Raw genomic sequence first — 14,777 nt, forward strand, 5'->3', positions numbered from 1 at the left:
TCAAATTTAAATTCATGGCAACTGCATTCAGATCTTGATAGAATCCCCAATTTGCCCTGGACCCCAAATCCATTCCGCAACACACACACACACACACACACACACACACACGTGAGCACACACATTTGAACTTGATTTGCACTCACTTCAGCGCTAAGCCAGAGTCAAGAATTTTGAATGGCTGCCTGTTGGCCGGAGCTTTAACCACTTCTCAGGTAAGTACCTCCTGAAAACAAGGATATTGCACACTGGTGTCTTCACCCCTCAGGTGAAGAAATCATATCAGTGTACTTCTTGTGTGGGATGAAAATGGACCCTCAAATTTTCTGTGGTATTTTGCCCTGTTACTGAAGCTTAAATTGCTATCAATCTTAAGTGAGCTGAACAAATTGGTGTGAGTGATGAAAAAATGGAGAAGTTTGACTCTGAACACACACATCTGTTGTGTCCACCAAAATGAGGTCTTGATTAGGCAGAAAATCAACAAAAACTCATCAACCACTTACAATCTGATGCAACGTCCAAAAGAAAAGAAATCACTCACAGCGTTATTACTAAGAAAACATTCTAGACAGCCCTGAGATTAAGAACTGACCCCTCTTATGGAAATCAACTTGGCTTGGGTATACATATATGCATAAAAGGATATAGTTTTTAAAAGCTCATTTTCTTGCTAATAATCATCTTTTTAAAAAAGCTATCAGCAGGTGCACCTCATTTCAAAAGCGTCTTGTACTTTATAATACAATATTCATCACAATTACATAGTATGAAATAAAAAGCAGCAAAACATAAGCGAGGATAGTTCAATTAAATGCAACATAATCTCTGCAGCAAAAAAAAAAAAAGATCCTGTAGCTAAAATCAGGTTCTGATGAAAGAAAAAAGGGGAATATATTTCCACATATTTTTAATTATATAGAATTTCCTCAAACATGATTTTTCATAATATATTCCATTAAGTTAACATCATATTTGAAGAAAGAGCATTTTCCGATTTCATTCTAAGCCTGATTTTGAGCAATTACAGTGTCATTGTTCTGCGGTAGAAAGGTTGAATTCATTTACTGTGTGGTTATGCTAGTCATGATTGATGTCTCTTCTCCAAATGATAAACCAATCACCCCAATGATGTAATGTCATTTTAAGAGTGCCATAATCACATTTCTCTCAAACTAGAAGTTCTGATGAGTTCTAATAAAGATTTATGGTAGATTAAAGGCCTTTATAATATCAACAATGGATTGCTCATTTGATGAGAGATTTGATTAGGTAATTTTTTTTGAAAAAGAATATGAGTTTACTAAATATATCAGGCCTGGCTTTGAAGAAGGGCATAGGCCATCGTAAGTAGCAGTACATCATTCCATCTCCTGAATGAATCATCTTAAATGTATTTACGAGGTCCTCTGTAATTGTAGAGGTTGAGGCCACTGGTGGCATATACTCATGGGTGGAACCAAAACACAATCTCATCAAGAAACACTCCTGGCATGGAAAGCTCTGGATTGCTTTTGATGGGATATGCTAAGGAACACCACGAGTGGCCAACTCAAAAGATAACTCCAAAGCCTTGGAATTGGAAGCAATTAATTTTTGCAAATGTCTCTCCTTGGGCCCATGGGTGCTTAGCCCTAGATATTGCTCAATCCTACACTCACATGTTTTGCGAACATACCACCAACAGCAGAAATTGTGAACATGCCACCAACATTCAGAAATCTGGAGCTGAGGCGGGCACCACAAAATCCTCAAAAGGGGAATGGAATGCTGTGACCAGTCCCTTTGCTCTGTGAATGTGAAAATCACCATGAGAACCAAGGGATTTAGAGGCAGTATATATCATGGTACCACGCGATCAGCTTGTTAATTTCAAGTGAAGTGGGACAAGTAGAGGGTTAGAGGAGAGGTCACCCCCCAAACACTTCAGACTTGGCCAGACATTCAGCATTCATGTCAAGGGAACACATTTTAATCACAAAATCATCTAAACAAGCAAGAAAGAGTCAGAAGCCAACCATCAAAAAAAACAAGAGATCTGAGATACACACACACTGAGGCACGTGAGGGTGTCCGGGGTCACCTGGCTATGACCAGAATCGGAGTAATACAGCATTCAATATTCCGTCGTCTCTCTGCACTTCCCCCTTGAGACCTGCATGCTCTCACATGCAGCGGTGGGCAAATTCCTCCCACTGAAGGAGGCCCAAACTCTGTTCAGGTAAGCAACGCCTCTTCAGTAACTGCAGCCTTTAAACAAACATACTCTGCAACTGCAATGCCACCAGACGACAAGCACGCTTCACCTCCTCGCTCCCCACACCACCTTCTCCCCAGCCCTTGTCCCAGGGTTGTCATTTCGCAGGAGACTCGAGACTGTCACACACACGACACGTTCAGACACCACAGTTTCCTTACCACTGCTGGAGGCTTGCTGGGGCCCTGAGCATGCTCTGAGCAGGTATGAATTGGGGGAGAACTCCTCATCGGGGTTGGTGTCCATGATTTGATGGGAGGTGTTGCTGTCTAGCAATGGCATCTGGCAGCTAACTGGTGGAGGATTATGGGAGCTAGGCAGCTGAGCAGATGGGAGGAGGCTAGACGAGGATGTAGGTGGGATGGGACGACCTGGGAAAGAGGACAGAGGGGTCAAAGGTCAGCAATGAATGTCATGAGAGCAACCAGAGAAAGTTACATTGCAACCGCTTCACAATACAAATAGCCAAAAAAAAAAAAAAGAGAAAAAGAAAAAAAATGCTCCAGATGTATTTTTTCAAGTGGTTTGAGGTTTCTCCAAATGTCCAAATTCATACGACCGTAGTTGCGTATTTCAGAAAACGGGCGTGAGCGGAAGTATCCATCTACACAGCTGAAACGGAGTCAGTCAGGAACACACCCACTTCCTTCTCTCTCTCTCCTGCTATGGTCCTAACTGCAGTCTCCATCATCTCTCAATGGACTAGCTCCCTGAGGTTCTCCCTGCTCCCACTCTTGCCATACGCCATCTATCTCCCTTTGTCTCTCTCCCTTCTCTCCAGCAGCCAGAATGCTATTTTAATGATAGAAATTAGGTCATGTCACTCTCCTGCGTGGCACCCTCCAATGGCTTCCCATTGCCTGCAGAAAGAGACCCAAACTCCTTATGATGTCTTGCATGTCTCTCCTGCTCTGGCACGAACTGCCTCTCTCACTCACCTCTGGAAGTGGTCCTTACCACACGCAACTTGGCCCCTTAATCCCCAGCCAATGAGCCATCTTTATTTCTGTTGCTTGAACTTGCCACACCATTCCATCTCAGAGTCGTCACACTTCCTGTCTCCTCTCTGTGGAACATTCTCCCTTACTCGCCACCTCACTGACGCTCACAGGCCTGCTTCTTCTCTTCATTCAAGCCTTCCCTGTTTGCCTTCTTGAAAACTGCCCACTTACCTGCTCTATCCTACTAGCCTGTTTACATTTCTTTAAAGCCCTTATTACTATCTGAAGGTGGATATATCTATTTATTTTATTCACCCCTGTATCCTCAGTATCTTCCTAACAAATAGCACCTGTTGAATGAATGAACAGATAAATAAGGTAGACTAAAACCAAGTTAATTAGTTTGGGGAAGAAGGGGAGGAGAAGCAGAGAGGGTGACGTATTTGCATCTGGAAGAATTGGCCAGTGCCGCCACTCTCTCCACCATGCGGTTCTTCTGGATATCACGGGGGAATTCCTACAGAGAAAAGGCACATCAGGCCACGGGGAGAAGCAACCATCCTGGCAGGAGGTACGGGCAGTGCCTTGGAGCTGGCCTTGGGTCAACAAGTTCTCCTCCCGCACAGAAGGCTGCTGCAACCTCTATTTTCCCATGGCAGGGAGCTCCTGGCAGCCAAATGGCTGAGTGAAGATAATTGCCATGTGGACTTTCCCCTGCTTCACGCTTACGGCTTGGGGTCCTCGCGATTGCTTGCTTGCCTGCTGGTTTGTTCATCTGGGAAGCTCAGGAAAATGAGCCAAGAGCTGCAGCCCAGGGGATGTGCCCTGAATTGGGCGTTGCGGAGGAAAGGGTGAGGTATTAAGAAAGCAAACTTAAGAACCAGGCTAGGGTTTCCACTCAGGCAGAAGAAATCTGTTTTCCTGCTTTTAGATGCGCTATGTGTGTGGAGGCATTTTCAGGCACCTCAGATGCATGTTAATTTTTGTCATCGCTTTTGAAATTGTATTTCCTGATCAACTGCTCGGTGCATTAAATGCTACTTACTGATAGATCACTGTGAATGAATAAAATGTAAGAGTGCCTCCAAAGGGCACTCTGCTGGATGCTGAGGATACGAAAAGAAATAAGCATCATCCCTGCCCTCAGAGAGCTCACAGTCTAGTGGGAGAGGTAGAGAGTAAAACACATCATTTCAATACCACATGATAAGGAGCAGGATGGTCTCATGTAAGAACATGGTTCTGTGGGGACCCAGAAAAGGGACACTTGGTTCAGCCTGGCCAGGTGGAGGTAGTGGTGGAGAGCCAAACAAGGATTCCTGGGAAAGGTGGTGTCTGGGCAATCTTCAAAAGAAGAGGAGAGGGACTCCTGGCGAGAGGAAACACAACTAACAATAGCACAGAGGCATCAAACCACTAGCCTATTACCCTTTTTGAGGGTGGGAGTGGCAGAAAGAGACAGGAAATAAGGTACCCTTAAAGCTTAAATGTTAGGGGCTCAGTAACACAGTTGAAGAAGAATCATCCCTGAAACAGATCAATGGATGAATGAAGTTTGATTTGAAATATTTAATTCATTCATAACTGTTTGGGAGCCATAGAAAAGGCATGACATTCTTGTGAGATGATCTGGCAAAGGTAGACTGAATACATCAGTGTCATCAGAATCAGTACTCTCATTTAATCAACGTGACTTCCCCCCAAAGTCTTCTTCTAATAACAATACTACCATCATTATTACTATTTTAACTGCTAATGTTTTTGCACAATGACTATCTGCCACTCACAGCGCCAGTCACTGTACGTAGATTATCTCATTTAGTTCTGAAAACAGTTCTATGAGGTTAGAATGATTATAATCCCCATTTTGTAGATGAGGAAACTGAGACACGGCAAAGTGAGATTGCATAGCTAGCAAGTGACAGGGGCCAGGTTTGTCTATTCCCAAATCTACCCTCTCACCCTGTCTGCATGGTGTTTGCCCAAACAGCATGGTGACAAAAAAGGAAGACGGTGACATACAAGGAGGGGAGGTGATGGACAGGAAATCATATTTCCAGTTCCCCATCTCCCCATCCCAAGGCACTCTCGAGATTTCAAATAAGAAACATTTCTTTGAATAACCATTGATAGCAGCTATCAGCCGGCAGAGTTCAAAGTTTTTCTCGTAATTTTTTTATGAAGTTCAAAGTGGCTCTTTCACAGCCATGTTACCCTCCAACCTTCTTCAAGGCTCCTGGTTGCAGAAGCGTCCCGACCAGGGCACTGTGAAGTTGGCATTGATGTCCACTTAACAGCAGGGCCCTGGCAGGAACAGATTTTAACTCACAATCAATAGGCTTTAAAGTTTGTATTATTGAGGCATATCTGAAACTGCATGTTGAAGAACAAGGATGGCTGGGAGCCAATTTTTAAATTCCTCTGAGTGACTGAGGTGGAACTGAAGTCCAGGGGCAATTTTCCAGGAGCCTGATATGATAGTTGCTGTGAAATCATTCTTTACATGGACTTTTTGAAATTTTGTTCAGCATGAATTCATTTCCTATAGTACAGACAGAGCTGCCTTTTAATTTACACAAATACAGACAAAGCAAGAGCAGTCCTAACATGCTGAAAGCACTGGGGTTATTCCAGTGTACTGGAATACACATCACAGAATTGTCTGATTCCTGTAAAATCCATGCCCCCTTAAAATCTATGCCTCGGTAGCGCCTTAAATTCTCTATCTGGTATCTACCACTACTTGGGAAATTTCTCAGTCCCTAGATGTGCCCCCAGTCAAATTGTATGCGGTTCTCTATTTGCTATGTCATTTGCTAATTTTGTTCACTTATGCTACATTTTTCCCCATGACTATTACAACTGACAGAACCATCTGTACAGACCACAACGGGTTCCAAAGTACAGGGGAGAAAGCTGGAACTTATACAGGCTCACTTATAGACCAGATTTCTTTACTAAAATAACTTAGCGTGGGATGGGCATGTAACCAGGGGCTATGTCCTTACCCGGTTCCTATTCTATGCACTACGGGGGCTCCCCGACCCCCAAACTATTTTCGAAGTATCATTCTGAATGGGTATAGAGTCCACGGCAAATATACAGAAAACTGGGTTTAATCAATCCGTTAAAAAGCAAGAGGAAACACGCAAAGGCAGCAATATGTCATTCATTAAACTCATATGGTCTTGTATATGTGTGGGTGTGTATGTGTGTTTTCCAAGATCCCCATGTAAATCAAAGTCTAATTATCTGTGTGATTGGATTCCCCACGACCTTAGAAATGGAGACCAATTCAAATTTTGCTAATTTATCTGTTTCCAAATGAATAAGATTTTGTGATGGATTCAACTCCTAAAATTTTTCTGATTGAAAGACCTACAGCCAGACAAAACAGTTCCACGTGAACTCTGATAGATTGGGAGCGGCTGTCTGGAAGGTTGTGTTGAGAATGATTCTGAGGACTCCCGGGTTTCGGTGGTATCACCACTTAGAAAAATCGTGGACAAGGAGTGGGGGAAAGGTAGCAGATGCACAGAGCATACTTGCCATCTATGCTCCAGGACTTCATCCATCATCTGCTTCAGTCACACCTGAAAACATTATCCTACAGCATCTGCGGTTTAAGTCACATTACTTTAACTCCCAATGTCTCAATTACAGCTCTAGTTTTCTTCTTAAACTGATTTGGATCCAGCTTCAGTTCTGCCACCCAAGATTAAAGGGCTACAATCTCCTCTCCATCCCCAAAGCGGTAAGTATCATCCATGAAATTGCCTCTCTGCCCAACTGTTGATAATATATTCACTAATTTATGATGGAGGGCATGTTGCAGATCAATCCCCAAATTCACTTCAAATGAGTTCCTTTTTCAGTCAAAAGATTAATGGCCAGCTGATATTAAAAATGTTCGTGTAGAAAATGTATAATTGATCTATGCAAGGGACGGGGTGTCAGGATATTTGGTGGAGTAGAGAGACATGGATGGGAGACAGTCAAAACAAACAAACAGCATGAAGAATAATACATATAAAATAATAAGTTAAAGACCTCATTAACCAATTATACATGTGATCTTGCTTTGTGCTAAGCCAAGTATTTTACATGTACTCTTCTCTTTTTACATTCACAACTTTTCTATGAACAAAATCCTATTATCATCCCCTTTTACAGGTGAAGAAACTGAGGCTTAGATGGACTAACTTTCCTAACATTGTACCACTAGCAGAACTGGCTGGGATTTGAACTCAAGCATTCTGACGCCAAAACCCAAGGCTTGAATGGTCCATTCTACTCTTGCCCGTATTAGAGAAGCTTGATTGTTAAAAAACGAACAAGGTGTGAACCCCAGACTGACTGGCCCTCTTCTGGAAGGCACCATCGAGGTCATCCTAGGTGAGGTAATTAACCATAAACAGCCACAGTGATTGCTCACACACGATACATGATTTATAAAGAGAGAAAGCAATTCTTAAGTCAGAAACGGGAAATCCTCTGCAGCTTTGTACGTTTAAGGATTAATAAAAATATAGCTTTTGTGTTAAAGCTGAGTATTGCAAAAGGACTGCATTAACAAAAGCAAAACAGTTGGTTAGAGAATTTAAACAATGGTCCTAATGACAGTTCCCAACACTAGCTATTTTATTCAGATGTCTGTCTAATTTATCCATTTCCCCCCAAGTGTTTGGGGTTTGTGAAGTCCCTGTTTTTGACACAGTGAAAAGTGAGGCATGTGACTATGTATGTAAATAGAAATAATTTCAGTGCTTGAGATTATGCCCTCCTTTTTGTTTGTAGTCAATGAATAGTTGAGGGATGTGGTCCCACTTTCTCTGGAGTTCCACGAGAACATCGTTCAGGAAGGCGCATTAGATCTTTTAAGCTCTACCTAGTTCTGCACATGGAACCTGCAGAGGGCTGTGTGGCGGGACAGCCTTCAAGGTATGGCGGGCTCGGTGAGGCACCGGGCCATGGCAGTCACGGCCACCACCACATCTGCTACAAGGTACCCTGGCAACAAATCTAACCAGACTCCCTACCTCCAGCTGAAGGAACGCAGATGAAGCCACTGCACATCTATTCAGCCTATTTCATGCGCTAAGTACCAGGCTCGGGGATTTTTCACATGCCCTTCCACAGTGATCACAACAGCACTGTCTAGAGACTCAGGGATGTTAGTAACACACCCAAGAGGCAGAACCAAGATGTGAACTTCAGTTTGTGTTTTGCCAAAACTACAATGGGCTCTTCCCAAACCTGGAGTTGGCTCACATTCCAACTCACCTGTTAATTGGCGTCATCATCCAACCCACCCCATTCTCATTTTCCACTCTGCCCCAAATGAAACCCTGGACTCCAATGGATGTGATCATACAGTGATGTTTTGCAAAGGTGTATTTCTGCCTTCCTGCCTGCAGTATTCCTGTCTCTGTACTGTGCAATCCATCCTCAGTTTCTTGGCCTACCCGCTTTTATCTGTCCTCCAAAGCCCAAGTGGGGAATGGAGAGGGCACAGACTTTGGAGCCTGGCTGACTGAGCTCTGCCACTTTCTGTGTGAGTTTAAGCAACTAACTTTACTTCTCTGGGGCTCTTCGATGACACTAACTTCACATGTTGCTGTGAAGACTGGAGATGATATATGTAAGGCTGTGTTTGACACATGATAGGTGCCAGGGACCCAGATGGAGCCAATGGCACTTGCAGCTTATCGGTTCCAGTTGGTTCACAAGCACCTACTGTGTGTGCATGGCTGTGTGACAGTTATGGGGTCTTGTCATTCTTTCCTCTTGGGGTTGAGTCTGGGAGATGGTGAGGCTGGACAAATAAAGCCGTCTTGCCACTCAAGGGGAGAGGCTGCCTGAGAAAGGGGTCTGCAGGGAGGAAAGTTGAGGTGTAAGATGCGGGGAGAGAGATTCTGATGGCATTGTTAGGGTACCTGGATTCAGCCAGGATTAACGCAACGCTGCCACTAAACTTTTCGATATATGAACCAATTTAGTCTCCACCCAACCCTCTTTTCTTGTTTTGGTTTTTCTTTAAGCCAGCTTCAGTTGGTTTTTGTCACTCAGAACCAAAAGCATCCTGCCTAAAACTGACTACCAAGCCAAACTGAGAAAATGATCTGGTCAATGCCATACAGTTACTTACTAGAAGACCTAGAATACATTTCAGTGCAGAAGACCTCCAGAATTATGAAATGTTCATGTTCTATAATAGGACTGTCTTCCTATTAAATCACGAGAAGTTGAACACGTGGGGTCCCAGAGAAACAATTGATGGTAGGAGGTACCTTGTCTGTTTATAAGAATATTGTGGGCATCAGGGAGTGGGGGAGAGATGCAGGCAAATGGCTGTCTCCTTGTTACCAATCAAGCACGCCCTGCAGCAGCTTTCTGTCCTTGGCATTGTAGATAGAGAAACTCAGATCACTTTCCAGCTGGACTGGACCTTACCATAAATACATTGATCTTGGGGTAGTGAGAGAGACTCACCCAAGACTCAATTTCTTGCCTGCATCCGAAATTTTAAAAAAGAACAGAGACAGTAGCTTCAATCATAACTGTAGAATGCAAAGTGATTTCAATGAACAGAGCATCTGAAAATTAAAATATAGGCATGTACACACATATATGTGTATTTTTACATCATATTATGTGTTTCTATTCCCTGCAGCAGGCTGCATATATTTAACATATATACATGTTAGGCTAGATCAGTCATTCCTAACAGGGGGCAATTTTGCCCCCTAGGGCAGGGGTCCCCAACCTCCGGGCGGCGGACCGGTAGCAGTCCGCAGCCTGTTAGGAATCCGACCGCACAGCAGGAGGTGAGCGGCGGGTGAGTGAGCGAAGTTTTATCTGCTGCTACCCATCGCTCCCCATCGCTCGCATTATAGCCTGAACCTCCACGAAACTGGTCCCTGGTGCCAAAAAGGTTGGGGACCGCTGCCCTAGGGAACATTTGGCAATGTCTGGAGACACTTTGGTTGTCACAATTCAGCGGGATGCGGGTGGGGAAGGGAGAGGATGCTACCGGCCTCCAGTGAGCAGAGACCAGAGATGCTGCCGCACATCCTACCACGCGCAGGACTGTCCACCACAACAGAGATTTCCAGCCCCAAACGTCAACAGTGCCGAGGCTGAGAAACTGCGTCAGCACGTGTGATGGCTTCAGATTAATATCCTTTAGGTTACATGGTCAGTTTCTAAGTAGCTCCTTTTTCTCCAATTGATAAGAATTCGGTTGATACTAGAAGGAAATATTAGATTCAGTTAGCTCTTCCCCCTCACCCAAGAAACCTTCAAGCAAATGAGTTTAAGTGGCAATTGGGGAATTTAAGTTAAAGAGAGGGAAAAGTTCCTCAAAGCAAATCTAATTTGTCACTGAGGGACGTTGTAAGTTGCCTTTCTCCGGAAGTGGGAGAGACCTGTTCGTCAAGACAGAGTTGGGCTGCCTTTACAGACACAAGAGATTCAGGGGAGAACGTCCCAACTCACGTGTAGGTGAGTGAATCTCACCTGAGGAATTTTCACAATCACCTCTTATGTCTTCTCAAAGAGGCAATATTGGCTTAACTGGGTTTGAGCTATTCCAGATCAGCCCATTTCAAGTTTTTCTTTTTACAGCAGAAGACATAATTTCCCTCTTCACTCACACTTCACTGAACTCACTAAAGCCCAGTTCAGCATCTTCTCGAAAACAAATGGTTTTCAGATGGCCCTGGCAAAACTACCTCGATTTCGCACAAGCTATTATACATAATTTATCGGAAGAGTGGCAGGCTGTTGGACTTGCCCCAGTTAAAGGGCCTCTTTCAGGAGCTTCAAGCATGAACTGTCTTCACAGTTTGGGGCTCCATGCCTTTGAGTGTCATTCCTAGATCTCACTGACAACTTGCCTGTTTATATATCACATCTTCCTGGCAGCATTGCACTTTGGAAGGTGTCAAATATAGATCAGGCTCTAGATAGAGGGGAGAGTTTATTTTTGAAGTAATATGATTTCTACAACTTTTTTTAATGCCAGCCTTTTCATATTCATGAGATGAAATGCAGTGAATCTGTATAGATTCCCCCTTTGAGGACACAAATCTATTTCACCTGAAGCAACACAAATCTTTACCGAAAGGCAAGGGATCCTCAGATACATTCTGACCAGAAATTCCTAGTTCCTTGACACATGCACCTTAATTACATCTCTCAGCTCCTTTAAAATGAGATAGCATTACTATTTTGCTGATGTGTAGTTGTTTAGATCAGTGCTGTCCGATAGAACTTTCTGTGATGACAGGCATGTTCTAGGTCGATAATGTTTAATACATGTGATTATTGAACACTTGAAATGTGACTGGTGCAAACGAGGAACGGAATTCTTAATTAATTTAGGTTTATATAGCCACATGTGGCTAGGGGCTACCATACTGAATGGCTCAGTCTAGGCTATGGTTCTAGCTTCCCCGTAACTGGTATCCCTCGCTCCTGTGTTTCTCCCCTCCATTCAAGAGCCAACATATTTCTGAATATACAGATTCGTTCCTGTCATCCTTCTTAAATCTCCCAGGACTCCCCATTGCCTACATAATACAGTTCAAACTCTTGCATGGAATTATCTCTTGCCAGACGCCCTCATTTCCTATACCTTAACCACATCAAAGTAACTGGACTACTGAATATCTATCTTCCCCTCCCATCCCTCCTCTCTGATAGTCTCAATCTTCTCCTGCAAACCTCCGGAAAGACTCGGCTCAAGCATCTTCTTTGTAAATCTTTCCTGATCACTCCACCCACTGGTTACCCAGGACATACTTCTATCATTGTACTTGTAATATGTTAACATATTTAGTTTTCTAAATGTCTGGCTCAGGACTTCCCTGGTGGTGCAGTGGTTAAGAATCCACCTGCCAATGCAGGGGACACGGGTTCGAGCCCTGGTCCGGGAAGATCCCACATGCCGCGGAGCAACTAAGCCCGTGCACCACAACTACTGGGCCTGCGCTCTAGAGCCCGCGAGCCACAACTGCTGAGCCTGTGAGCCACAACTACTGAGCCTGCGTGCCACAACTACTGAAGCCCGCGCACCTAGAGCCCATGCTCCGCAACAAGGGAAGCCACCGCAATGAGAAGCCCGCGCAACGAAGATGAGCCCCGGCTCGCCGCAACTAGAGAAAGCCTGCGCGCAGCAACAAAGATCCGATGCAGCCAAAAATAAATAAATAAGTAAATAAATTTATTTTAAAAAGTTCTTAAATGGCTCATTCATGAGACTATGAATGACTGGGTAGAAATTGTGGATTATGCACCTTTGTATCCTGGAACCCAGCCCAGAGCCTGTACATGGTAAATAGCAGTGCGATTGGTTGATTATAAACAATTCACTCCATGAACATTTACTGGTTGTATATCAAATGCACATGGCATTGACTTCACTGTCGGGTGCAGTGGCTGTTGGTCTTGGGTTTTTGGTGCCTCTCGGTGGGTAAATATTTTGCTGAGAAGAATTGATTCTGATTTTAAATGTATGTTTTCCTTTTAATCAAGTAGCTAGAATATTAAGTTACTGCTTCATCTGGTGCTCAAATGAAGACAGCAGTCTGTGACAACCTTGGAGGAAAAACTGACTGCTTGATTTATTAAGAGATAATATGTCAGTATCCAAGGTGGCGCCTTTCTAAGGAATTCTCCAGGGTGGTGGTATGACCATATTTTTTGGCTTGGCTGCTGACCCCAGAACCTAACCCCTGTGTAAGATGTACTCCCACTCTAATTATGAAAGCTTCCTACCCTAGTGAACTGCTTGGGAGGTGTGACCCAACACTATCCAAGAACACAAGATCAAAGTGCTAAATGCAGTCCCTATGGTGTCATGAGTAACACACAGAAGATACACTGGACTGTTTCCCTGCCCTCCTGGAACCTACATTATAGTCTCAAAAGAACTTAGTTGGGGGAGAAAACTTTTAGAGAAAGACTTAAAGAAACTGTATGCCCACGTCAAAACTTAATTTTCAAAAAGCTTCCTTGGAAAACATCTTCCATGACGTGTAGGAATCCATCTTACTTTTACGTTCACTCCTTGGGTTCACGGTACATGGACATAATACTATTGCCAATTGCTAAGATTTGTTGAGCTCTCACAATGTACCAGGCATTATTTCCAAGCCCTTTACATATATTATTACATTTACTCTTATAACAACACATTAGGGTAGGTAATATCATCCTCATTTCAAAGGACAGAAGACTGAACTAAGAGGGGATAGGTTGTTTGATTTCAAGAATTTGAGCTCAGGCTCTAGAGCTTATAACACTGCATAGGGAATGACAATGGAATTTAATGAACCATTGTAATGACAAAGTACCCATCACTGATATGACAGTATGATTGCCAGTAGAACCAGATTGAAGTTTAACTTGGCTCTGCCATTGATTTGCTGGGTGAATTTTGGCAAGTCACCTAACTTTACTGTTCTCAAATGTTTGATAAGTAAAATGTACATAAAGATACAGATTATTATAAGCATTGAGTGAGACATTTATATAAATGTTCTGAAGTAAAGGGTAAATATTATCATCCATTAGAAGGGGATGAGATAGATGTCCTATTCTCCTTTTCCAGGATATTTTGAGGAATAAATAATATCATATATGAAAGTACAATGCAAATGGTAAAGTGCTCTACACGTGGTAATTGTTTGTTCTCATAATTGGAAGCTTTCTTTTTCAAAGGCTTTGTTTGCAGATAGCAAACAGTTCTCAACTGTAAGTCTGTATTTTGCTATGTGCCTCAGGGGCAGCAAAGATAAAGCACGGGCTCTAGGTGACAGATGCTTGAACTATTTCATCTCTCTGCTGCCCAGGCTCACAGTATCCCATCCATTCCTCGTTGAATGGTCCTTGATAAGGTGCTAAAGATTAGAACCACCAATAACCAAGAGAAAGGCGGAAAAGCTCCCGTTCAAAGAATGTAGAAATGTTTGAAAACTAGAATGGAAAGTTTAAACTAGACTACTACTAGGTCTAGTTTGTCAGGAGACCATGGATGTCATACACATTAGTTCATTCCTTCCCTGAATAGTCGTTTCAAAGTCATTGCCTTGTACACAAAAAATCCCCACTAATAGTACAGTTAGAGTTAGGAGGCCACGGTTCCTACTGAGGCTACCTCAGGGCTTGCTAGTTGTGTGACTTACAGTAAACCTGTAAGTCAATGCATGCAATGTTACTGCACTATCACATAACAGCACCTAGTACTCATAAGCAATGTGATGTAGTCTCGGCCACAGTCAAACCCATACTCCAGTGGAGGAGACTAATATTCGTAACCTTTTTTGAGCATTCACAACGTTCTAGGCAGCATGCTTAGCACATTTCATGGTTTGTAATTTATGTAATCCTTCCAACAATACTATCTGGAAGGTACGATTATTATCCCCATTTTACAGATGAGGAAACTGAGGCTTGTAGAGATCAAGTGATTGGACCAAGGTCACACAGTAAGTAATGGACAAAGCCAGGATACTAATTCAGATCTCTATGATTAAGGACTGCATGGCCACAAAGAGTTATTGCAACATTAGTGA

The 14,777-nt window shown here is 43.2% G+C and overlaps 1 protein-coding gene across 1 annotated transcript in view; it reads right to left on the bottom strand.

The window, feature by feature from the left end:
- The window catches only part of TENM2 (teneurin transmembrane protein 2), a 463,195-nt gene that overhangs the window by 402,140 nt on the left and 46,278 nt on the right, over positions 1–14,777 (bottom strand). The window contains exon 2 of the mRNA XM_036847957.1: positions 2,419–2,628. Within this exon, the coding sequence (XP_036703852.1) occupies positions 2,419–2,539 (121 nt within the window). The 5' untranslated portion in view covers positions 2,540–2,628. The remainder of the gene's footprint in view (positions 1–2,418; positions 2,629–14,777) is intronic.

This window comes from Balaenoptera musculus, chromosome 3 (assembly GCF_009873245.2).
Source record: "Balaenoptera musculus isolate JJ_BM4_2016_0621 chromosome 3, mBalMus1.pri.v3, whole genome shotgun sequence".
Taxonomy (NCBI): Eukaryota; Metazoa; Chordata; class Mammalia; order Artiodactyla; family Balaenopteridae; genus Balaenoptera; species Balaenoptera musculus.